The sequence below is a fragment of the Toxorhynchites rutilus genome, chromosome 2, assembly GCF_029784135.1.
Source record: "Toxorhynchites rutilus septentrionalis strain SRP chromosome 2, ASM2978413v1, whole genome shotgun sequence".
In the NCBI taxonomy this organism is placed as follows: domain Eukaryota; kingdom Metazoa; phylum Arthropoda; class Insecta; order Diptera; family Culicidae; genus Toxorhynchites; species Toxorhynchites rutilus.
Window position 1 is genome coordinate 59,254,677 of NC_073745.1, and position 25,206 is coordinate 59,279,882.

Here is a 25,206-nt window from a genome sequence, read left to right on the forward strand (position 1 = left end):
TAATTTTCGTGATAAACTGATGTCAAATTGGTGTCAAAATCTGAAGCAAGGCACTCGTTTGTTCAAAAATTAAATAATCGATTTTGATCTCCGTAGATTCTCTGTAGAGATATTTACATAAATTAATGCAAAATACGAAACCGGTAGCGACTTGTTGCGAGTTGCAGTTGCAACTTGCAAGTGACATTTAATTCAGCAGATTTTTCAGACAGAGTCGATAGGCATGATTAATCTCTTAATTTTCACCTTCCCACTCAAAAGCATGATAGACTCAAACATGAAACACAGTTCTTTCAATTGAATGAAAGAACTGTGAACCGAAAAAACTGGATCTCAGTTTGAAACACCAACGTCTGATCTACATCCAACTTCACCCGCAATCGGCCACTTGCAAATCCACATCGGCAATTCAACTGCGGTCGTCTCCCTCGTGGAAAAGAAATGTCATCAATTTTTGTCTCTTTTTGGGTACTACTTTTTCGGCAACTTTCCTTAACGCTACTTATCACCCTGATTGGTGATGTCCTTCGGCCTGGCTTGCCCGTGCAGATTCTAGAGAGTAGAGCGATCGGTGATTTATTTCTCCGGTCCACGAGCTATCGCAGCTCAGAACGTCACACGTGAATGAGTTTTTATTATTTACGTTCGCATGTGTGGAAAGGAAGAAAAACAAAAACTTGCGACTGTAAGCGATTTCGAAGGTCGCCAAAAATAGTTGTTTTCTTTGAACGGGATAATCTTTAAATTTTATATAAATATTGGGTGCAGTCATTGGTGGGTATCATTGTCAAGTGCTTCGTCCCATCGGAAACATCAAATCGTTAACAAAAATGTTTTGCAAGGTAATCCTTTTTCATGTGTATCTCATCAACTCGGTATAAAATATACAATAATCGCAGATCGCCGTTACCCTCGCTGTTCTGGCATGTGCCAGTGCAGGATATTTGGAACCAGCTGCCTCCTACGCGGCTGCTCCTTTGGCTTACAGCTCATACTCCGCACCAGCTCTGTCATATGGATACGGACATTTGAACTCTGCCCGTCAGGTGGCCTACAGTGGACCAGTTTCCCATAGCTATGCCGCTCCAGCTCTGTCATACGCTGCTCCAGTTTCGCACTCCTACTCCGCTGCTCCAACCGTGTCCTACAGCAACTATGGATACGCAGCTCCTTACTCTACCGCTAAAACCATTGCCGTTGCTCAGCCAACCCTGAACTACGCTCCATCCATCTCCTATGCTCGTAGCTATAGTCCAGCTCTCTCCTACAATAACCTCGGATACTCGTCGTACGCTGCCCCATTGACCGCCACCAAGACCATCGCTGTAGCTCAACCTGTTGCCGTTGCTCATACTGCCCCACTTGTGGCCTCCCACTCGGCTCTGGCATACGCACCAGCTCATGCCCAGTTGGCCACCAAGACCGTCGCCGTTGCTCAGCCATCTTATGTAGCTCATGCCCCAGCTCTGAACTATGCCCCAGCGCTGTCCTACGGCGCACCACTGGCTAGCAAAAGCTACGCTGCTCCAGCTCTTGCCTACAACAACCTTGGGTACTCCTCGTACGCCGCCCCATTGGCCGCCAAGACCATCGCCGTGGCTCAACCACTCGCCGTCGCCCACTCCGCTCCACTGTTGGCTTCCCACTCGGGTCTGACCTACGCTCCAGCTCATGCTTCCGGCTACGCCGGTAACTACATGTCCTACAAGAGCCCGGTGGTTGCATATCAGTACTAAGTGATCCCTTCGATGCTATGCTGCTATATGTTTGTGTTACCTTACTTGTTACTGTGTGATATAACATAGAAAACTGTTAAACGATAGACAGATGAACGCTGTTCTGTCGAATAAAGGAATTGTGATACATAACCGCTGTTTTTTGAAGACATAATTCACGGAGAAAGATGACATATTATCCCACAAGCAATGGAGGTGATCTGGCGTTGTGGTCCATACCTCTAACGCTGAAGGTCACGAGTTCAATTCTCACTCCCGATATTCTTCCAAAAATGGAAGTAAAAGTGACGAACCAGCCAAAAGTGTTGAAAGTCACTATAATAAAGATAAAAAAAATATCCCACAAGCAGCATAAGCCTTGCACTACCAAATAATTTTTTTTTCTCTCTTAAACCACATGAACCTTGTAATCATAGCTCAACCACTTTAGGGTGATCTTATAGAAGTTAGACGTCTATATCAGACATTAGACTTCTAGGGAAACTGGGGGTGAAATGCCCACGTTAATAAAAATCTTGTGTTACTCGTCAATGCAGAATGCAATTTAAGAAAAACGACACAAGGTTAAAAGGTAGAGCAATTTTTCACATAAAAAATTCGTCACGAAGCATAAAAATCAATAAAATAAGTCTAAATCGTGCAATTCTATAAGACGTTCGAAAATTCGTTCTCAGATCCGTTAGGGGTAAAATGCACAAATAGGGGAAGTGGGGGCATAGTGTTCACCCTAACAAAAAAGCCCATTTCCAGTGTTCACATACCTCTTCAATTTCCGTTTCTCGAAGAATATTATAGTTCAACTCATTGTTGTTCAAGATAGCAAACGGCTTTTACCATAAAAAATCAAAATAGTACACTTTTCATTATTATAAAAAAGGTGAAAATTCGAACTTTTTTTTGCTTGGAGGTAAAGTGGTCACCTAGTGGGGCAAAGTGGTCACTCGCACATATCAAGCTAAATGGCATAGATTTATGCGTTTTTTTCGTCAAAGGGCCTGGCCGGGTAAGGGAGTAAAAAGTGCCCCCAAACCAAATCACTAGCTGTATGGCAAATAATGTAAAGGATATTAAATAAGAAATTTTGGCGGTTTATTTGAACCCCTATGTGGTTTGACGTAGAATCTATAGTGAAAAACGTACTTTTTCGTTTATTTCACGCCATCCTCAAAAGATCCGAGATAAAAATTTGAAAAAAATACTGAATGTGCATCGTACTACGGTGTATCAAGAAAAATTATCAAAAAAAATTTCATCAAAAATTTTAGTACTAAAAAAAAAATTTAAATTCTGAAAAAATTGTTTTTGGGATTTAGAGATTCAGTACTACTCTCATTCATATTTAAATGTGCTCTTACGGCTTTTCTAGATTGATAAATATCTTCAAACTGGTTTTTTTTCAAATATCTAATAATAAAAATAAAATTTAAAAATATACACAGTACAAAAAAATGTTATAGATTTTCTGGCATTTCGAAATTTTGAAAAAAAAAAAACTAAATATAAATATATAATTTTTCCTGAATTTTTAAGAGCATTGTGTGCCACAAAAATAATTTTCTTCATCGTCTGCATTATTATTTTTATTTTTTTGAAATCGATTATTTTATTGTATTCGTGGTTTTCAATTGAAAGATTAAAATAAAAAAAAACAAATCGGATTTGTGGTCTCAAAGTTATATTTTTTTTTCAAAATTTCGAAATGCCAGAAAATCTCTAACATTTTTTTGTACTGTGTATTATTTTTTTTATTATTAGACATTTGAAGAAAAAACAGCTTGAAGATATTTATCAATCTAGAAAAGCCGTAAGAGCACATTTAAATATGAATTAGAGTAGTACTGAATTTCTAAATCCCAAAAAAAAATTTCAAAAATTAAATTTTTTTTTTATTACTAAAAATTTGATGAAATATTTTTTGGATAATTTTTCTTGATACACCGTGGTAAGATGCACATTCAGTATTTCTTTCAAATGTTTATCTCGGATCTATTGAGGATGGCGTGAAATAAACGAAAAAGTACGTTTTTCACTATAGATCCTACGTCAAACCACATAGGGGTTCAAATAAACCGCCAAAATTTCTTATTTAATATCCTTTACAATATTTGCCATACATCTAGTGATTTGGTTTGGGGGCACTTTTTACTCCCTTACCTAACCACTCTTTGGAAATATAAAAAAAATATTTTTTGATACCGCGCAACACTGAAAAAAATCTGAAAAAAATCACACATATCTAGAAAAGCCGTAGAAACACATTGAAATATGAATTAGAGTAGTACTGAATCTCTAAATCCAAAAAAAAAATTTCAAAATTTCAATTTTTTTTAGTACTAAAATTTTGGATGAAATTTTTTTTTTATAATTTTTTTTGATACACCGTAGTAAGATACACATTCAGTATTTTTTTTCAAATTTTTATCTCGGATCTTTTGAGGATGGCGTGAAATAAACGAAAAAGTACATTTTTCACTATAGATCCTACGTCAAACCACAGAGGGGTTCAAATAAACCACCAAAAATTTTTATTCTTTACAATATTTGCCATACAGCTAGTGATTTGGTTTGGAGGCACTTTTTACTCCCTCACCCGGCCAGGCCCTTTGTTCAAATCATATTTGATATAGTAGGTACATGTATGAAATAAGCTTGGCCTGTTCACTTAGAGTCTCAATTTAAATTTTCTCATGCATACAAAAACGTAGTAGGAAACACAAAACGTTCCGCATAATGAGGCTTGGCAATTTCTGTTTCTATTTATATTTTGACATGCGACAGCTCTATTGAAGTACAGGGTTACTCAAAAGTCATTAAATTCTTCAAACATAAGGTGACTATCAACACGGCATCTATAGTCAATAGTTCTACTACCAAACAAGCAGGTGACCACTTTGCCCCCACTACCCCTATGTGTACAAAACGAATCACAACAAAACGTCAAGACGCACCCGGAGCTGCAATTTGTCACTGTTTCTGCATACATTTGGGCTACTATGAAGACCATTGCAACATTACCACCAAACGACGTGCAACAAAACATAAACCGACAAAACAAATTCTTCACTCTTTGATGCTAAATAATTTGTTAGAGTGTTTTGACAGTCAAAGCATGTAGCAAGTCAGCGCACTATGATCATCAAGACGAGAAATACCATGTCACTAGATGTAATGGAAGGTTACACGTTTACCAGGGTGCATAAGTTTACGTTGAGCTACCTGAATATCATCCTTATACACTGCGTTTGCATCAGAAACATCGTGATAATTGGGTAATTTGGCATCAATTCCTAACATCCGGAAAGTCAAGGCATGGTTTATTGAATAGGGGCTTCAGATTCTGGACTGGTCAGCTTGTTTACCATCAAGAACTTATGAGGAGTGATCGTACGAATAGTAGATGCAGTTTACAAGCAGTATGAGTGATTTGAAGAGCTTAAACGAGCAGTATCCTCTGCGTAGAACGTAGACACACACTACAATATGGCGCAGTTTGGTGAAAACCACCCCGAATGGGTTATTTGAACTGATTGAGATCTAAACATAACCTACGAATTATGACAGGTAATTTTCGATGACTTTTCGGCACATATGGGGCGGTATCTCGGTCATAACTTCACGAATGTTGTCTTTCAAATGTTCAAGAGTTTGCCGAGTTGGCATAGACACGGTCTTTCGCATAACTCCACAAAAAAAGTCTAGCGGGTTCAAATCGCATGATCTGGACGGCCATTTGGCATCACCAAAACGCGAAATTATGCGTCCCTCAAATTTCGTTCGCAATATGGCCATGTTCGGTCGTGTTATGTGGCACGTGGCGCCGTCCTGCTGAAACCACATGTCATCCGTATCCATATCTTAAATTTGTGGCAAAAAAATCGGTTAACCATACCGGCCATAGCGCCATAGCGCTCATCATTCACAGTTACCGTCTCGCCGTCCTCATTTTCAAAGAAACACGGCCCGATGACTCCACCAGACCATAATGCGCACCAAACAGTGACTTTTGGCGGATGCAATGGCCTCTCAACAATCACGTGTGGATTTTCTGAGCCCCATATACGTAAATTTTGGGTGTTCACATAGCCACCGAGCTCGAAATGTACCTCATCGCTGAAGAAAATTTGATGCGAAAATTCAGCATTTTGCTGCTGTTGTTCGTTCACCCAATCGACGTATGCCCGACGCATTCCATGGTCACCACGCTCTAATTTTTGTACCAGTTGGACTTTATATGGATGTAGGTGCAAGTCCAAATGCAAAATTCGCCACAATGATGTGTTTGACAAGCCCAATTGCTGAGCACGCCGTGGAATCGAAACATTCGGGTCATCCTCCACACTGGCAGCAACAGCAGCAATATTTTCGGCCGAACGCACATTACGATGATGCACAGGTTTCACAATATCCGCTACGGATCCAGTTTGTTCGAATTTACGCACTACATTAGCGATTGTGTGCTCTGTAGGCCGTCCATGACGACCAAAATCCGTCCGTAATGCTCGAAAAACATTTGCCGGTTTTTCATCATTTTTATAGTATAATTTAACAAAATTAACACGTTGTGCGATGCTAAAACGATCCATATTGTAATGGCAGACATTCAACTAACGATATGACGCTTTGGTTGACATCTATGTCAAACGGTTATCAGCGCAGGGCTGTATACTTTCGGAATCCCGAAATGGAAAACCCTGTACTTCAATTCAATCGGCTTCTTACATATCTCTGGAAACTCAGAAAAATTGAGTGGTTCTATAGTTGTGAAACGCAGTGTATAAAATGCTAAAACTTCGGGGGGAACAAAGGATATAAATGAGTCTAAACGGACTTTCAAATACGTGAATTTGGTTATCGAGCAGAAATTTCAACGAAAAGAGTAACTCCTTCATTATTTCAGCATGTAGAGATTGTTCAAGCCTTGGTCAAATATATTGCCTAAATGGTTTGCTATCGTTCACACGTTATCGCGTATTCGACATAGTATTTACTTCAAAAAATACAAGAAGCTCAGTAACAGCCAGAGTGTTGCATCTACTCCGTCAGTCACCATTTGACCAAGATTTTTGTCAATAGGAAGTGACTAACGTGGCTCGTCAGTTGTCAGTGATATTGATGAAACAACAAAGAGGGTGAAATTGCGCCACTTGTTTCATACCAAAGCAAAACCGACACTACCCGGAACAACGTGGATATACTTTCAATCGATTATCTCGAATTCCTCTCCCGACGATCGGACAGGATACCAATATGATAGATAGAATCAATCCATGAGTCTGAAAATTCACGTATCGATAAAAAATAGTAAAACTCGTCCAATCAAGAACCCCTACGTTAACGAACTATCTATAGTAGTAGGATACAATTCTTTAAAATTTCTGATTGACCACTGTGTTGGATCTGAAGTTATAGTGTACTCCGCAATGCAATATTGGCATTCCGGTTAGAAGGAAACATAGTAAAATTCGTCTTATGAAGAAACCCGATGTTCACGAACTAGCCCCTTAAGGATGATGGGCGCTAAGCATTCCACCATCCATTACGTTGCAATTTAGGCAATAAAAATATTAGTTTTGACGTAGGATTACGTCTTTCGGGAACATATTGGGGTACAAATTGAAAATCGAAAATCGAGCACATCGTGAAAATTGTCCAATTTCAAACGCTTATTACTCAGTCATTTCATGATGGATTGATGAAATTTTTGCGTCAATCGATTTCGGCACTCCATAACAATTTTTTATATTGAATAAATTAATATATGTCATGAAACTAACTATCGAACAATTGAAAAATCTCAACCCCTATTCTAACGGAAATATCCACTTCTAATTGGTCGAAATTGACGACACATGCGGTTCCCTAACAGAGACATCAAAACCAAGCCGCCTGGGGCGAATCGGCATTGTAAATACATGAAAGTAGGGGGAGCTTTTGTTCCTACCGAAATGTGTTCCCTAACAGAGACATCAAAACCAAGATTCCCGAGGGAAATCGGCATTGTAAATATATGCAAGTCGGGGGCATTTTTGTATCAATAACCGATCGTGTATTGTGAAAAATTTAGCACAAGTGTAATTGTGAAATTGTATATGGTAGCAGTTGTGTTAAAAATTAATTGATATGATTTATTCCAATTTTCATAAATAAAATCCAAGGTGTGTTCCTACTCGAGAACGGGTCGTTCGGTTTAAGCTGTCTGTTTTGTTGTGTTCATTTTCACCCAAGGAAAGTTCATGCGGCGAGAAAAAATTGGGAAAGTGAAGAAATATTCGACAAAGTGATTTCCCATATGTTCTACATATAGCATCAGGTGTTAGGTTAGTCCAATTAAAATTCGCATTGGGTTGAATAAACGCTCAGAAAGTAAAATATAAAACAAAATTACCTTTTCCATTTCAAATATGTTTTCTCTATATTAAAGTAACATGTTTTTACTGATGATATTGATAATTGTGTTCGCTATTGGCAGTTATCTATATTACATTGGTGAGTTTTTTTTTTTTCTTTATTTCATCCATACATAACATAGGAGGCATCTCGTCTAGGGTCACAGAGGGCGGTTTTCATCATATCTAATTCCACGACTGTTTACCATACTTCTGTCATCATCACTCGGTAAACTCTGGTGGGGTGAATAAACAATACCAAACTACCAAACAAAATTGCCCTTCTCAGTGCCACCAAATCATTATCAAAGAGTTTAACGATGTAATTCTTCAAACATATCAAAAATCAACAGATAGTCTAACGGAATCCTACGTCAACTATGCGGTCGTGTCTCGAACACAACCCTCCTGTGATTTTTTAAATCAGATGTATATATTTTAAGAGTTCATTCACATTCCACGAGATCAGGAAGCTATTATCTCTTTTGGTAACAGAGAGAGTCACTTGAATGAAAACTTAACTGTTTTGATTTTTTAATAAGGAATTTTTCTGTAAGCATATAATTAGGTGCACCGGTAAGTTTCTTCGGTTTTACAACAGATGTCGTAACTTGGGTAATTATTATTCCAGTGAATCATATTTTTCAGATGTTCGTCGGAAAGCTAATGTCATTGCGCGTCTTTTTCAGTATATGTCAAAAAGTTGAAGCGAAAACAACATAGATTTTTTCCACTTCGAATATGTCGCATTTCGTACCAACGAAAGTGTTTTTGCGGAGAGTGTTACTTCATCACTTCAATATGAGGAAAAAAGCGGCGGAAAGTCATCGCATTTTGGTGGAAGTTCATGGTGACCGTGCTCCAACTGAGCGAACGTGTCAGACGTGGTTTGTACTGTTTAAAAGCGATAATTTTGACTTGGAAGACGAAGAACGTTCCGGACCGCCAAAAAAGTTTGAAAATGAAGAATTGGAGGCTTTACTTAATCAAGATCCGTCACAAACGGAAAAAGAACTTACAGATATACTTGGAGTAGCTCAGCAAACCATATCCGATCGTTTAGAAGCAATGGGAATGATCCGAAAGATATGTCATTGGGTGCCGTATGAATTGAAGCCACGAGACGTCGAACGCCGTTTTTTCACGTGCGAACAACTGCTTCAACGGCATAACAGAAAGGGTTTTTTTTGCATCGAATCGTTACTGGCGATGAAAAGTGGATCCATTACGGCAATCCTAAACGTCGGGCAACGTATGGATACCCCGGCCATACATCAACATCGACGGCCGCACGGAATATTCACGGCCAGAACGTTATGCTGTCTATTTGGTGGGACCAACTGGGTGTGGTGTGTACTATGAGCTGCTAAAACCGAATGAAAACATTACGGGGGACCCCTACCGACGACAATTGATGCGTTTGAGACGTGTACTGAAGGAAAAACAACCACAATACGAGCAAAGACACGATAAAGTTATTTTACAGCACGATAATGCTCGGCCGCATGTCGCGAAACCGGTCAAAACATACCTGGAAACGCTGAAATGGGAGGTCGTATCCCACCCGCCGTATTCTCCAGACATTGCTCCATCCGATTACTACCTATTCCGATCGATGCAACATAGCCTGATTGACCAGCACTTCTCCAAATTTGATGATTTCAAAAATTGAGTCGATTCGTGGTTAGCCGACAAACCGGCCGATTATTTCCATAAAGAGATCCGTGAATTGAAAGATGGGATAAAGTTATGACTAGCGATGGGTAATACTTTAAATATTAAATTTGTAATCATTGTTGCAGAATAAAGCATTAATTTGAAAGAAAAAAAAACGAAGAAACTTGCCGGTACTCCTAAATAAAATAATCAAAATCATCAAAATCAACAGTAACTATAGTGTCAGATACATCGTCTTTTTCAAGAAGACTAACTTATCTCTGATGGAAGCAACCATAGTTTGAGGCACGGCTTTTCAAATAAATCGCCACACAGCAAGTTTAACAATCGATTTGTTGAAAACCAAGTTTGGTGAACGGACCAATCAAAACATAGCAGGTACGGCGTTTTGATAACGCTTACCATTTCACATTTGTTCAATTGATCATCTCATGAAAAATAACTTTTTTTTTCATTGTGGCAGATGCGTAGAAATATTTTCTATCAGTGGATGCAAACATGTTTCCGATCAATTGGGAAATGTCCGAGTTATAAGCATTTGGAATCTTTCATTTTTCCCTGCATGTTCAGTGTTGAGGTTTTCATTTTACCCCCATATATTCCGGTTAGACACGTCGAAACATTTATTACATTATTTATCACATTAACAAGTAATATAACATATCATAACAATAGAACATAACTGTCGTAACCGTCCATTTTTTTTTCACCGAGTATCTCCTCGATGCACGTCAGTCCGCTGCGAATGTAGCCAACAGAATCCCGAACGTTTCGGACTTGTGCCGCTCAACGACATTCGTTTGATTTCAGACGAGGGCCGAGGGGCTTCCAAATATTCTAATTACGTACGTATTAATTATCATTTTGATGTTTCAACTTATATTTTATAATAATTTATTCTTTATCTTTTGAGTATGACGAGATACATAGTAAACATTTTCATTTGCTAATTAAATCATTTTTATTTACACAATTCCCATCCTCTACAATAACATATTGAAATAATTTTTGCAGAGTTTTTCTAATATCAATTTCCTGTATTTTGGGTCCAACCATTCAATCTTATCAACCAAAGTTTTGACTGTCGTTCTGAGAGAAAGAGAGTTGATACCTATATCCATTAATTTTCTTCTTCCTCTTCATCTAATATCGAAAATGCTTACGCGTAATTCAATCATAAACATAAAACATAAAAATTGAATTAGCACTGTGATATAACTTATTTCATACGCAATAAACTAATCGTCCGGAATACTCTGGAATCTTCCAGTCTTTTACGGAATATCCAGACATCCAGACTATTCATTGCTTGCTCCAGACTTCGCATGACTCGTCCAGATTTTTCCAGATATTTAAATAAACTTTTAATTTATTTTTCATTTATTCATTTATTTATACATGTAAAGTAAAAGTTCACACCGTACGATTCTTTCAAATTGGACTGATATAAAGAATGCCTTAGCAATACTAAATAATGTATCACAAATTTAGTCTGAACTGTGAATAAACTGAAATTTTTGAACTTCGGGGTTTCACTATAGTTCTCTAGTGCACTCTGCCAGCAGCCATGTCCATAGCACTGGCAATCGACCACGATAAAGGAATGTAAACGTATATAGTTAATCACTCCGGCAGATTTTCGAAGAGTCATGTTCTCACGTATTTACATGTCAAACGTGTAATGACCATCAATATGTCTTCAGCTACTCTGAATCAGAAAGCTTCATCTGAAAAACACATCTCAAAGGTAAACAAGTTGAGGTAAGCATATATCTTTTATACGAGCAAGCAAATACAACCGGTACTACTAATCATCCCTCAATCGGTACTATTTTTTTCGAGGAAGTGGCCAGCCTTCCAGTTATCTGATCCCAATCTGACGCATAAAGCGGATAGTTTACAACGCTGTTCGCCTCATTCGTTGATTTCTAAGTTTGAAACGGAAGCTGCTTTGATTTCGAATCTGTCTTTTTGTTTGTTTGTTTGCTCGTTTGCTTCTGGACCGATGAGTAAGGTGTGTTCAATTTCAATGCCACACAACAAACCGAATTATCGCACCCGTAGGGGCAAACATGTGCGCTTCCTAGCATCGTTCAAGTACCCCCCAAACCTAATCGATATATGATTAATTTTATTTGCCGCAACGGCCCGCAGCAAAGCGCGCGCCCGGATGGCCGCGAAGGAGACTAGGGTAGTGTTGATGTGCGCCCCTCGGGGGGTCAGAAAGAAAATAACTGCAATTGGCGCGAGTTGATTTCGTGTGAAATCGTGCTAATGAGTCAGGTTTCCTCTGGTGGTGGCGGTGGCCTTCTCGCGGTTGCAGCTGCATTGGGTTACAAGTAGGCGTTCGCGCATCTACGGGGGAATGGCGAGGAAGAAAAATAATAGATTCACATCCCGGCGAGGAGATTCTGCGATTTACTGAAGCAGTATACAATCTTTCATAAGTTGAGGCTGTCCGTGAAACGACTACTAAACCGTAGCGATCAGTAGTTTTTGCGATGTGAAACTTTGTGTGGGAAGTGGAACTCGCACAGAGCTACTTTACGACATTAGTTGTTTGATTTATGATTAATATTATTTTTTCCAGATCATCATGACATTATTTCTGGTTTTAATGTTCTTGCTTATTTAGATTTTTCGAATGGGTAAAGCGAGTAACGCTGCAATGATTGCCATCTCTATGAGTTTCTGGTCATTTACATATCGAATGAGGTTCTCATGTTGTGTTGATCATAGATTTTCTCTTCGATATCCATGTGAAGTAGACAGATATCTAGAAACATCATGAGCATTCATGAGTATTTGCGAGGCAAGATAAATAACCATTCGAAACTTTCTATTCAGACACAGTCATTGTATCACATGAGGGTGAAAAGATATGCTATCTCTTTTCAGAAAGATGTTTTTATTTCTACAAAAAATTATTGTAGATTAGCGAATGTACGAAAATTCACTGAAACTTTTGGAGTTTCACGTGAGCAGCCTTCGAAGACGGACGTAGTTTTGGTTGAACTGTGTTTTTTTTTATTTTGTTGAAGTTCCGGTGATGGGTACTATTTCCTTTACAGTCCAGAAGTTTCAGCTAGAATTGTGTTGAAAATAATAACGAATGATAGTGACTAATAGTTAGTTTTTCAACGTTGTTTCTATAAATGTGAAAAGTGTATATATCTGGTGAAGAGCCAGTATCCTTCGACATGTTTCGACGTGCTCCAGCTTCGTCTGTTGTGTTATCGGTGTATAGAGTCGATTATCAGCTAAATCAGAAGTGATTGAAATATCAGCGGAAAGAAAATGTGGTTCAAGTTGACAGGAAATGTAATGCTAATGCTAAATTTTTTTAAAATGGCGGAGTGATTGTAACAACCAAACCTCTAAACTCCTTCTTTACCTTTATTTTTGTTTAGATGAGAGAGCGAGAGAGGTTGAAGTGCTGAGAGTTTTGCGTTTGTTAAGTGTGGCTTGTGTATGTATTGCGGTGGTTGTGAGTGTGTGCAGGATGTTGTGAGAAGGTGAATGCAGTTGTTCCGATTGAATCTCGGAGACTTTGGGTGGTTATGTAATCATCGCCAGTGTTCCATGTTTCACAAAAAAACACTGCGTCCGGAATAAACATGTCCACGCTGCTGTTCACAGTTTTGTGTTTGAGTACAAACAAGATTTTTTCGTACCTATGTTAGAAAATGTGACATGTTTGTATTCGTGGTATGTTTGGACATACGATGTTTAATCCCAATGTTTCACATGATGTTCGAACATGGTGTACAGTTTCTCTTGCATTTTCACCCCAAGCACCGGCAGTGCGTAGAGTAGAAGAAGCGAATCGGACACCACACCACCACCACTCAACGCGTGGTGTGTTGGTATGTTGACATGGAAAAAATGCTTTCCTTTCATGACAATGGGTGCTTCATCAAAAATATTGGGCAAATAAAATAAACCTCTTTTTCTGTTCTGAACAAAATAAACATCGATTGATATGAGAGTTTTTCACATTTGATATCATTATTTAGTACACGCATCAATTTATATATTGAATTCATGTAACATTCGCTATTATTAGCTATTTGAACAAGTACTAAAATTGAATTATTCAGCAGTGACATGTTAGACGTGACGCTAACCACTCGACCACGGGAGCAACAATTTTGGCTGGATCTTTGAATACAAATGGTCAATACTGCTTGTTCGCGACGATCGCGACCCGAGCTATAAAACGAGCGGAGAAGAGGAGAAGAAAGGATGATACAATCGCATGCACACATAGCATATGTAGTGCAGTGTAAGTGTAGCTTTAGTTTTTTGCCATCATTCAGTTTGTGATAACATCGAGAAATTAATAGTGTGTTTTAGCCGCTGAAATTTCTCTGCTGGTTCTGCTGTGTGCCGCTGAAGGTTGCATCTAAAACTAATTTTTGGGTATTTATTTTTTTGGTCAGCATTTGTACGACGTCGCCCGCTATGCAGTCGGCTCTGCAGACTTTAATTGCCAACATGCACGCAAAAAAATAGAAAGCTTCTTTCTATTCAGAGAATGTTTTCTTTGAACGAAACCAAGGATTATTTAATCAGACTTGCAAAATGTGCATGAACGATCTATAAACTTTTACTTAGTCGCGGCAATACATACACACACTCTTTACAGATACACGGGCCGAAGGTTGTGCAGTCCACTGATGATTCAACAAGAGCCAAAGGTTGTACCGCTCATGACAACTCTACACGAGCTGATGATTGCGCCGGCTAGTGATCATTCTATCCTGGATTCCTCGAGTCGAAAAAGACGCACCACGCTAGATATGGGGTGCAGACTAAGGGGTCGTTGCTGATTAATGGCGTAGTCAGCGCTCAACTTCTAAGCGGAACAGACGTATTGTCCTGCTAGAAGTCACACGCCAGCTATATTTTTCGGATTTTCGGATCGATTCTCGGATTGTTATATATATATTGGTTTCATCATTATTTTGTTTCGTGAAGTTCTCCCGCCGCGAATATCGCCGCGATGAGTGTTCGACGCGAAAACACGTTTCGCATAGATTATGCGAACGTGCCGAGGAAGCCTTCATATGAGGAGCTTCACGACTTTGTTGCTTCCGAGCTGGGCCTGTCGTATGAGCAAGTCCTTCGTCTCCTGCCAAGCAGAGCACTTGGCTGTGCCTTTGTAAAGGTCATCGGTCTAGTACTAGCGCAGAGAATAGTGGCAGAGCACGACAACAAGCATGAGACAGAAGTGGACGGTAAAACATATAAACTTCGTATTACATTGGAGGACGGGGCTGTAGAGGTGAAGCTGACAGACCTATCCGAAGATATAACAAACGAACAAATCGCTGAATTTCTCAGCGCCTACGGTGAGGTACTCTCGGTCACCGATCAACTCTGGGACAGCAAATATCGCTTCGCTGGACGCCCGACTGGTGCTCGTATTGCGCGCATGATGGTAAAGCGCAATATTGAGAGCTACATCACCATCGACGGTCAAACAACGAATGTGACGTACCCCGGCCAGCTGCAGATATGCCGCCACTGCTGTGAATTTGCACACAATGGCATCTCCTGTGTACAAAACAAGAAACTACTTGTGCAGAAGACATATGCCAATGTAGCAAAGCAAAAGGGTTCACAACCTTCTGCTCCGAAACCTACCTCATCGAAACAGAAGACCATGTCTGTCGCACCTTCGACAGCGAGCGCCGCTGAGAGAGGTAGACAACAGACACAACCACCGACTCAACAACAAAACCCAACCCAACCTTCGCTCGTTGCTCCGAAGCTGTCCGCGAAAACAAACCTTCCCGAACAAAGTACCTCTCTTATGGAACCACCGCTGTTGGTAGGTTCAATCAGCCGAATGGTTACACGTCAAAACAACGATGGAAATGAAACAGACAACTCGTCAGCTTCGGGAAGCAGTCGGAGAAAGAATAGTAGTCGTCCTCCAGGCAAGAAGCAACGACAGAACTATGCTGACGATATGGGCGAGGAGATGGACAGCGAAATATAATGTCTCTCACGAACTATAACATTACCACGATCAACATCAACACCATCACCAACTCGACAAAACTCAACGCACTACGGACTTTTCTACGAAATTTGGACATCGACATCGCACTCTTGCAAGAGGTAGAGAACGAACAACTTCTCTTGCCTGGTTATAATGTAGTTTGCAACGTGGATCACTCACGCAGAGGAACGGCAATAGCGCTTAAAGAGCATCTGCGTTTCTCAAATGTCGAGAAAAGCTTAGACGGACGATTGATTGCGCTACGGGTGCAAAATACGACTATTTGCAGTATTTACGCTCCCTCTGGTACGAACCTCCGAGCGGAGAGAGAGCGCTTCTTCACCAACACTCTGGCTTACTATCTCCGTCATAACACAGAACACACATTGATAGCAGGTGACTTCAACTGTGTGTTAAGGCAGCGTGATGCGACTGGATACAATCCCAGCCCCGCTCTTCTATCATCCGTGCAACAACTGCAGCTCCACGATGTTTGGGAACACCTCTGCCCGAATGTGCCCGGTCATACATATATTACACAAACTTCATCTTCACGCCTTGATCGTATGTACGTAAGCCGTGGACTACAGAGCATGTTGAGAACAACCAACACCCACGTTTGCTCCTTTACTGATCACAAAGCCGTTACGGCGCGAATCTGCCTCCCGCAATCAGGTCGCGAACCTGGTCGTGGCTTTTGGTATCTCCGTCCTCACCTATTAACACCAGATAACATCCACGAGTTCCACGTGCGCTGACAATACTGGACCCGCCGGCGTAGACATTACCCATCGTGGATTCAGTGGTGGCTGTCGTACGCTAAACCTAAAATAAAATCATTTTTCCGTTGGAAGTCGAAGGAAGCTTTCGACGACTTCAATCATCAACATCAACGTCTGTACACAGAACTACGGCTAGCGTACGATGGCTACTACCACAATCCTGCAATGCTCACCACTATAAATCGGGTAAAAGCGAAAATGTTGACTCTTCAGCGCAACTTTACGCAATCATTCATCCGTATAAACGAATCATACATCTCGGGTGAGCCTATATCAATGTTCCAGTTGGGCGACCGGCGAAGGAAAAAAAAACAACCATCACACAGTTACGTGACGACGACGACCAACTCATCGTCGACCCTGCTGCGATAGAACAGTACATGTTTGATTACTACAAATCGCTGTACGCTGCGGATCAGACAGAAAGAGACACAACGAACACATTTGAGTGCGAGAGACTGATTCCAGAAAACGATCCAATAAGTGAATCTTGCATGGATGAAATAACTCCGTCCGATATTATCACAGCCATCAAGACAAGCAACCCGAACAAGTCACCCGGCAGTGACTCTTTGCCACGAGAATTCTACCTTAAAACATTTGATATCATCTGGAGAGAGCTAACTCTCGTTATAAACGAAGCCCTGTCGGGAAACTTCCCGGCTGAATTTGTTGATGGTGTTATCGTCCTCGTGAAGAAAAAGGGAAATGGTCAAACAGCGCACTCGTATAGACCGATCTCGTTACTAAACTTCGACTATAAAATCCTCTCACGCATTCTTAAGCAGCGTCTAGAGAACGTAATGAGTGCTCACCATGTGCTAACCGAAAGTCAAAAATCCTCAAACTCCGGCCGGAATATTTTCCAGGCCACTCTCGCGCTTAAAGATCGTATCGCCCAGCTGATCAAAAGTAAACAACGTGGCTTACTGGCATCATTCGACCTCCGTCACGCTTTCGATGTCGTCGATCGGACCTTTCTCTTCCAAAACATGTGCTCGCTCGGATTCAATCCGAGTTTCGTTCGTCTACTCGCCAAAATCGGAAACTTGTCTACCTCTCGACTTTTGCTAAACGGGCGTCTGTCGATAGCATTCCCCATCGAGAGATCTGTTCGCCAGGGAGATCCTCTCTCCATGCACCTTTTCGTCGTCTATCTAAACCCATTGCTTAGACGGCTGGAGGAGATATGTGATTCAGACCTCATCGTTGCGTACGCCGACGATGTGTCGGTAATCAGCACGAGCGCAACAAGAATGGAGCAGATAAGAGAAACATTCCAGCATTTCGAACGTGTCTCTGGAGCAAGGCTGAGTCTGGAGAAATCTATCTCGACATCAGTGGGCTATACTGACGTCATGCCACTCACCATGCCGTGGTTGCCGAACAGTCCGCATTTTGGGAGTGACTTTCGCTAACTCCATACGGCTGATGAACAAATTAAACTGGGATACGCTTGTTTCTACATTCTCTCGAATGGTTCATCTTCACTCACTTCGTACACTCACCTTGCACCAGAAAGTAATACTACTGAACACATTCATCACGTCCAAAATTTGGTACCTTGCATCCATTCTAACACCGACTGCCGTTCATGTGGCAAAGCTAACTGCGACGATGGGAACGTTTTTATGGCGGGGATTCGTAGCACGAGTTCCAATGCAACAGCTGGCGCGGAGAAGTGAAGCAGGCGGCTTGAAACTACAGTTGCCAGCTTTCAAATGTAAGGCGCTGCTGCTAAATCGACATGTGAGTGATATCGTTTCCCTTCCCTTTTATATGTCCTTTTTTACCCAAAGAAATCCCACCCCTCCCGCTGATTGTCCTTGTTTAAAATTCATCCTTTCTAATCTTCCTACACTCCCTCCACATATCCAACAAAATCCCTCCGCCGATACTATTCACAACTATTTCATCGCACAAACGGAAATCCCAAAGGTTTCTCGTGAGTATCCAGCGGCAGACTGGAAAAAAATATGGACGAACATAACGGCTCGACAACTGAACTCGAGTGAGCGAAGTACCCTTTTCTTGCTGATCAACGAAAAACTCGAACATAGAAAACTGATGTACCGTATGAACAGAGCCGATGATGAAAATTGTGCGTTTTGTAACACTAGTTGTGAAACTTTGCAGCATAAACTTAGCGAATGCGTACGAGTAGAGCTAGCATGGAGAATACTGCAACGGAAAATAACGGTGCTGCTTGGTGGATGGCGCAGACTCGAGATAGCAGATTTGTTACGACCTCAGTTAAGGAATATACCAACAACAACAAAAACTCTAATTTTGAAAATGTTTTTGAAATACGTCATCTTTATTATGCACAGTAATAATGCTATTGATGTAGATTCACTAGAATTCGAGCTGAGAAACGAAGTTTAGAATAATTATTTTGTAATTACTGTTTTTTAACTTCTGGAAAAATAAAGAATTTATACACCGACAAAAAAAAAAAAAAATTAATGGTCAGCTGCATCCCAATAGGAAGTATCCATGTCGGGCACACGTACAGAGCACTGAAGACTGCAACATCCCAATTATGAGAACACTTGTAATACCAACCTCGAGCCAACCGCGAGTAATCGGTTACATATTACTAACATAGTTGTAAGCTGAGAGAGAGAAGCCAGCTGAATGACAGATAGTTTGTTTTCTTCTTATTCTTTTTACGCATTCTCATCAAGAAAATTCCAAACTGACAATTTCAATCAAGCAAGTTGTTGTCATTCATTTATGAGAAAAGTGTTCAAACTTGACGTGAACCTTTGTTAGTGAGTACATTTGTGCGTTTTATTCCCGATTTGATTTTTGACATAGGACTGCGTCTAACAGGAATATATGGGGGTAAAAATTTGAACACTGATCACGTAGGAAATAATAAAAGATGTGCCAGGTCAGCCCACATCATGGCTTCTAGCGGCATCGGCCCATTCAAACATTTTTTACTTTTGATAATTTCGATATAGTTGTCCTAAAGAATTATTTCGATGATTTCTAAAACAAAATCCAAAATTAGAAGCAAACTGACTTTTATGATTTGTTTGTCGGTGGAGATCTTGTGTGAATTTATGGGTGTTTTGGGCCCATTTGTGACTTTTTCCGATCGTACATTCAGTTTTCGCGAATTCTTGTATTCTTTCACTAGTTCCAGGTTGATCTATTACTGCAAGCTCGACGAATCGATTTTTGCAATGTGGGCGATGATTGTCTATCTCCGATGCAATTTGAATATGCAGCGTACACCTAGGTTTTTTTACGCGGATTTTCCAATTAACGCGGTTTTTTTACGAGATACGTATCCCCCGCGTAAAAAAAACCTGTGTGTATGTGGAATACATAAAATAAGAGCTAATCTTCCAATGAAAATAGCCAACATTGATTTCTCTCAGGTGTATTTTGAGGGAATTTTGTTTGTGTCCGATGGAAATAATACTAGGTTGACTAAAAAGGATGCTGTGTCTGCATTTTTAACAGGCATTCGGATGAAGATGAGAATTATACTACCAGTCTCTCGTCATCTTTGCCATGATATTCACATTCATATGCAATATTCAAATTTGACATGTAGGTTTAATCAAGGCACTAGTATCACTGAAGATCCAATCGAATTGACCGATAGTGAAGGTGAACCAATAGTCTTGTCCAAAAAACTAAAAGGGTCAAGATTCTTTCTCCCCTTTATGTGTGATATAATTTGTATACCATTTTCCATATACAACATATCTGTCGCTTCCAATCAGTCTGCATAAATGTTGCGCTCACTCCGCCCTCCCTCACAACACCCACTTCCCGTTTGTGACATTGATGAGTGAACATTTTTTGTGCGAGTGTCGAGCAGGAATGAATTGTCTTTCTCAAGATTCACTGTACTCCTAATAAGTGCTCGAAAGATGTAATCTTACGTTGATCGCACTTGATCGAAGAAATTAAAAAAGAATGTATTTGACCGCAGTATTTGATAAACTCTTTCTGAAAAGAACTGGATTTGATTTGCTGAAAACACTATCTTGTTTTCTCTCTAGTTGTGCGTTATGTGTGGCGATGGTAGGTTTTTTCGAAGCTGCTACTGATTTCTATGAGTTCGGCGTTTTCGGCTTGCATGCAACGATTTTTGAGGATTTGTATGACTTTTGCTTTCGGGCAGCCAGACCAGCAGTAGCAGCAGCTTTCTTCTTGCTGGTCGCCTTCTTCACAGCAGCAAGTTTGTTTTTTTTGCAGCAGTAACTGTTCCAAAATGATCTAACCGCTGTACAATTATAATTGAGTGGAGCTGGCACCTACTTATATACAGATTTTTGTGATTTCAATAGCTTGCTTTCAAAACAATTTTTGAGCTATTGAAACAAGGTTTTGGATCAATAAGTAACACATATATAACGCGTAGACATTTTATCTTTCGAATGAAGCGGTTATCATACCATTTCTTTCAACCGGCGAAGAGGGTTTATTGCTCAAAATCCTGTTTCTCCAATGTAACACTCTCGTTTTCGAAGCTTCGAACTTACACCCCAGTATAGAAATGAAAGATGTAGTCCGACGTCAACATTATTTTCACATAAAACGTCTTGCAAAAAAATGTCATGTTGAAATTTTCTACATATTTCAATACTTCCCCTTGGTTCACCGTGACTGGTTCGCGCTGACATAAGGGTGATCACAACAAACGCGAGCTGGCTCCTCTCTCTCAGGTTGTAAGCAAACATTGTTAAAATATTGAACTCCCCGTTAGGTTGACGCCATATGAGCCTTAATAAAAATATATATTTTGGTGCATGAACTTATAGCCTCTTAGTTCGTGCAATTTTTGAAATGCGAACTAAATTTCAAGTTCGTTTCTGTGAAAAAGTATTCTACGAAGAAATGTTTTGGGATTAATCATTTCGTTCCGTGTATGAAAAGAAGCGAAACGAAAGCAATGAATACTGCGACATCGGGTGATATGTTTGTACACGATATTCTTGAATTATAAACATCGTGTTTGTTTTCACATGTCTATGTTTGTGTATCATTGTTCGTGTTGGGGATAGACACTCAACACTAGCGAGAATCATGTTCGAATTCAAACAAAAACATGGAATTTTCACACCGCGTGGACATGTGTAAGTGTTTTTCGGAAGACTGATCCTCGCTCTTTCACTTGGGACAAGTTTTCTTCTCTACTATCTCTGTTTATCTTAAGATGGGCTTAGTAGTGAACTGTCTGAGGTGCCGATCGGGGAGAGCTTTTGGAGTCGTTAGTTCGGTGAATGAGCCTTGTTAGTGTGTACAGCGTCCTTTGGGTGCACTCTCCTCTAATTCTCTCGTTCTCTTCAAGTGTTGTGTTAGGGGTTTTTTTGTATCTCATTTCGTTTGATGTTTACGTGTTTGTGGGAGCCGAGGATTCGATGCTCTATTCTCGCCGCTCCGAGGAGAGCATGGGGCTCAACGGTTCTGAGGGGACCATGCATTTGGAAATATTTGTGCAAGAGAACGCAAAAGTTTTTTCAATTACCATTTTAGAAACTATTCAATAAAGCTAAAATTAATTCAATTGTTATGATTTTCCGTTGCTCTACGTGTGGTGTGGAATAGAAATTTATAGTAAATATAGGAGTGACTGTGTAAAACGTTCGCTGTGCAGAAAAGTGGGATAGTTGCTCTGAATAGATGGAGAAGAAGCGTATATTTCTGATCTCATTGGTTCTAGAGGTCTCTTGGTCTCTCGGTTACCTTCTCAGGTTTCCCACAGATAGGGAGCTATGTTGTACTGTAGTGGTGGTAACACGGTTTTGGCAATTTGGTTATAGGGAATATTTATGTGAAAATAATGTGTTTTTTGTTTGTGAATAGCTCAAACATATCGTATTTCGGTGTCGCGTCTGCAAACATAGGATTCAAATTTTATCGCCCGTTTGTTTTAAATATGCAATTACTCCCGGTTCATTTCAAGGGCCGATTATGGAGATCTTTCGCGTACCAGTATATGCCGAAAAATAATCGCACGATAAATCATGAATTAAAAAGATTTCGGATTTCTCGCGGTTGACTTTTTAGAGCTCTCGTTGAGATTATTCGCTGTCGCATTGCTGCCTAAGGAAGAATAAATGTTCAATAAATTACAAAATATAAAGTTGGTGTGTTCTTTGTGCAACTTCGCTGGTTCTGGTCAATCACGGAGAGCAACTACGAAGTGTAAATTTATTCCAGCTCAAATCACCAAATATGAACTCGGTTCGGATTGTTTTAAAAGAGTTCTCCCGGTTGTCTTTATAGTTCTGTCGTTGCGTAATGGTTCAATGGAAGATTAAACTACTATATAAATCAAGATACATATAGTAGGTACGTTATGGTATAGAACATTTCTCCCGGTTGCTTATTTGAGAACGAGAGAAGTTGAGGGAGATGTGTTCAGTGGATTTTGCTCGCATTCGCACGGTCCGTCTGCCGGTCTGCTGATTCTGGAGGTTTCCTTTGGTCGGCACTTCGAACAGTCTACGGCTGGGCTTGGCGTGGGATGAGTGAAGGTGGAGGAGAGCAGATGTTGTGTTTGGTGGGGGAGTGATGGTGACAGAACCGTGTAGGCTATGAATTCCAAAAAATTCAAATTCAATAATCGAAAATTCGAAAAATTGAAAATGTGATATTCAAAATCTAAAATCGGAAATTTTTAAATTTTATGGTTTTTATAGTTTAATTCATACACAGCGATTGGAATTCGATAAATAATATGCGCCGGTTCAAGTGATTAAGGAGGAGGTCTGTCTGTTACCTTCTCAGGTCTTCAAAAGAGGACTCCCCGATCACAATTAGAATTCAATGAAGGATACATGCGATGAATAACAATATACAATATATATTTCCGGTCTTATTGGTTTCAGTGATCTCTCGGTCTCTAGGTTACCTTCTCAGGTTTCCCACAGTTAGTTCTCCGACATCGTGATTGGACTTTGATAAACAATTTCGTTTTGTTGTGTGGTCGATAGTTCGTGTTCACATAATCACATCACTTACCTCAGTGAATCCTGATTCATACCTTTCCCACTAACCACTATCCCTTTCATGATAAACGCTAGGGAACCACGCTATAGAGGCGACCCTTCTGGCCTTTGGGCGGCGATTATCATACTAACATTCCTTTCCTTCCCATGGTGACTGTAAGGACGTGTCCGGCGTCGTTATTGACCATTTAAAGTTCGAATCACCGAAAATTGCACAACGAGATTTGCTAGTCCCAAGCGTCATTCTGTGTGTTCATTGTGCAATTTGGTTGGTTCAGGTCAATCACGGAGAGCAACTACGAATTGTACAGTTTACCCAAGCTCAAGCTGTACGAAAATTCACTGAAACTTTTATTCGTAGTAGAAATGTCAATCCGATTAGGAGGACGTTGCTCAACTTCAGTATTCCATCTTTAGTGTGGTAACACTTGTTCATTGAAACTGCCTTTAGCTGCCTTCGTAGTTTTTTGTCGAGTTTTTTGGTGTAATCAGGAGGAATATTCATTCATCAAGTGATTTTTAAGATCGTTATTGTTAGACATTTTGTGTTGGCTCGGTTAGACCTTGATTACGTGTCACGAATACATGTTTTATTTAAAGCCATCGATCTTCGTGTGGGATTGTCCATATATCCTTATACCCTTCTTTTCTTCCTTTGTGAGTAATTAATCCTCTTGCTATAAACAGTATAATTAGTGGAAATGGTTTCTTTTGACACGTAGATTACTCGCATTTTTTTCTACATTATGTGTTTTGTGCTAAAAGCCATTGTCTTAATCAAACTTGAATCCTCGATTCAACCCTATTCTGTTGACACTTTGTTTCATATTTTCCTTCAGAATGTTTTGTTATGTTCGGATAACAATAAAGGAAATGCGGCGCAACTTGATAGCTTGTGTTTTATTCCTAACACAGTGGTACTTGTTGCTTCTAGAGCGATCGAGTAAAGGAGAGGAGGAAACAATCGATGCTGGGCTATTTATTGTCGTGAGACTTGATCTGTTTGGGGGATCGTCAGCTTGACCTTCAGTCAAGCCTACTGATAGACTTTTTGATAACTGATCTAGATATATTACAATTTCCCTTTTTTTTTTAATTCTTCCTACTTCTTATAATGTTCAAATTTCAACCTATCTGGAGTCCTCCTATCTCTACCTGAACGTCTGAGCACAATAGTTTCATCCAAAGAATTACTTCTTCTTTTCTTCAGGATAACGTCTTTTTTCATAGGAGAACTAGAATCTGATTCGCATCTATTGCGCTTGAATACAACCGTTTCAGGTATTCTCACAGGAATTTTAGTTACGTTTTTAGTATTAACTGAACTAGGACGTCTTAATTGATTGCTGTGTACATTTCTGATGTTACCATTTTCTTCAAATTTGATTTGGTACAGGAAACCTCCAATTCTGTTTACAACTACAACTGGAATCCACCTTACAATTGCTTTCATGTGATTCCTATACATGACTCTTTCCCCTTTTTTGTATTCCTCGTTACTATTGGATCCATATTTGGCATCTTCATAAAAACCTACATCGTATACAAATGCTTTATTTTTGGAATTATCGAAATTAACTTTTTTAGAAACTTTAAATGGTTGTTCGACTGTGTTATCATTCAACACATTATCTG

At 39.9% G+C, this 25,206-nt stretch overlaps 1 protein-coding gene across 1 annotated transcript; it reads left to right on the forward strand.

Moving 5' to 3' along the window:
* The first annotated feature begins 784 nt into the window (after nt 1–784).
* LOC129769776 (cuticle protein 16.5-like) lies at nt 785–1,868 on the forward strand. Its single transcript, XM_055772244.1, has 2 exons — nt 785–842; nt 900–1,868. Exons 1-2 carry the CDS (start codon nt 831–833, stop codon nt 1,734–1,736), a joined length of 849 nt encoding a protein of 282 aa, XP_055628219.1. The 5' UTR covers nt 785–830; the 3' UTR covers nt 1,737–1,868.
* Nucleotides 1,869–25,206: the final 23,338 nt, after the last annotated feature.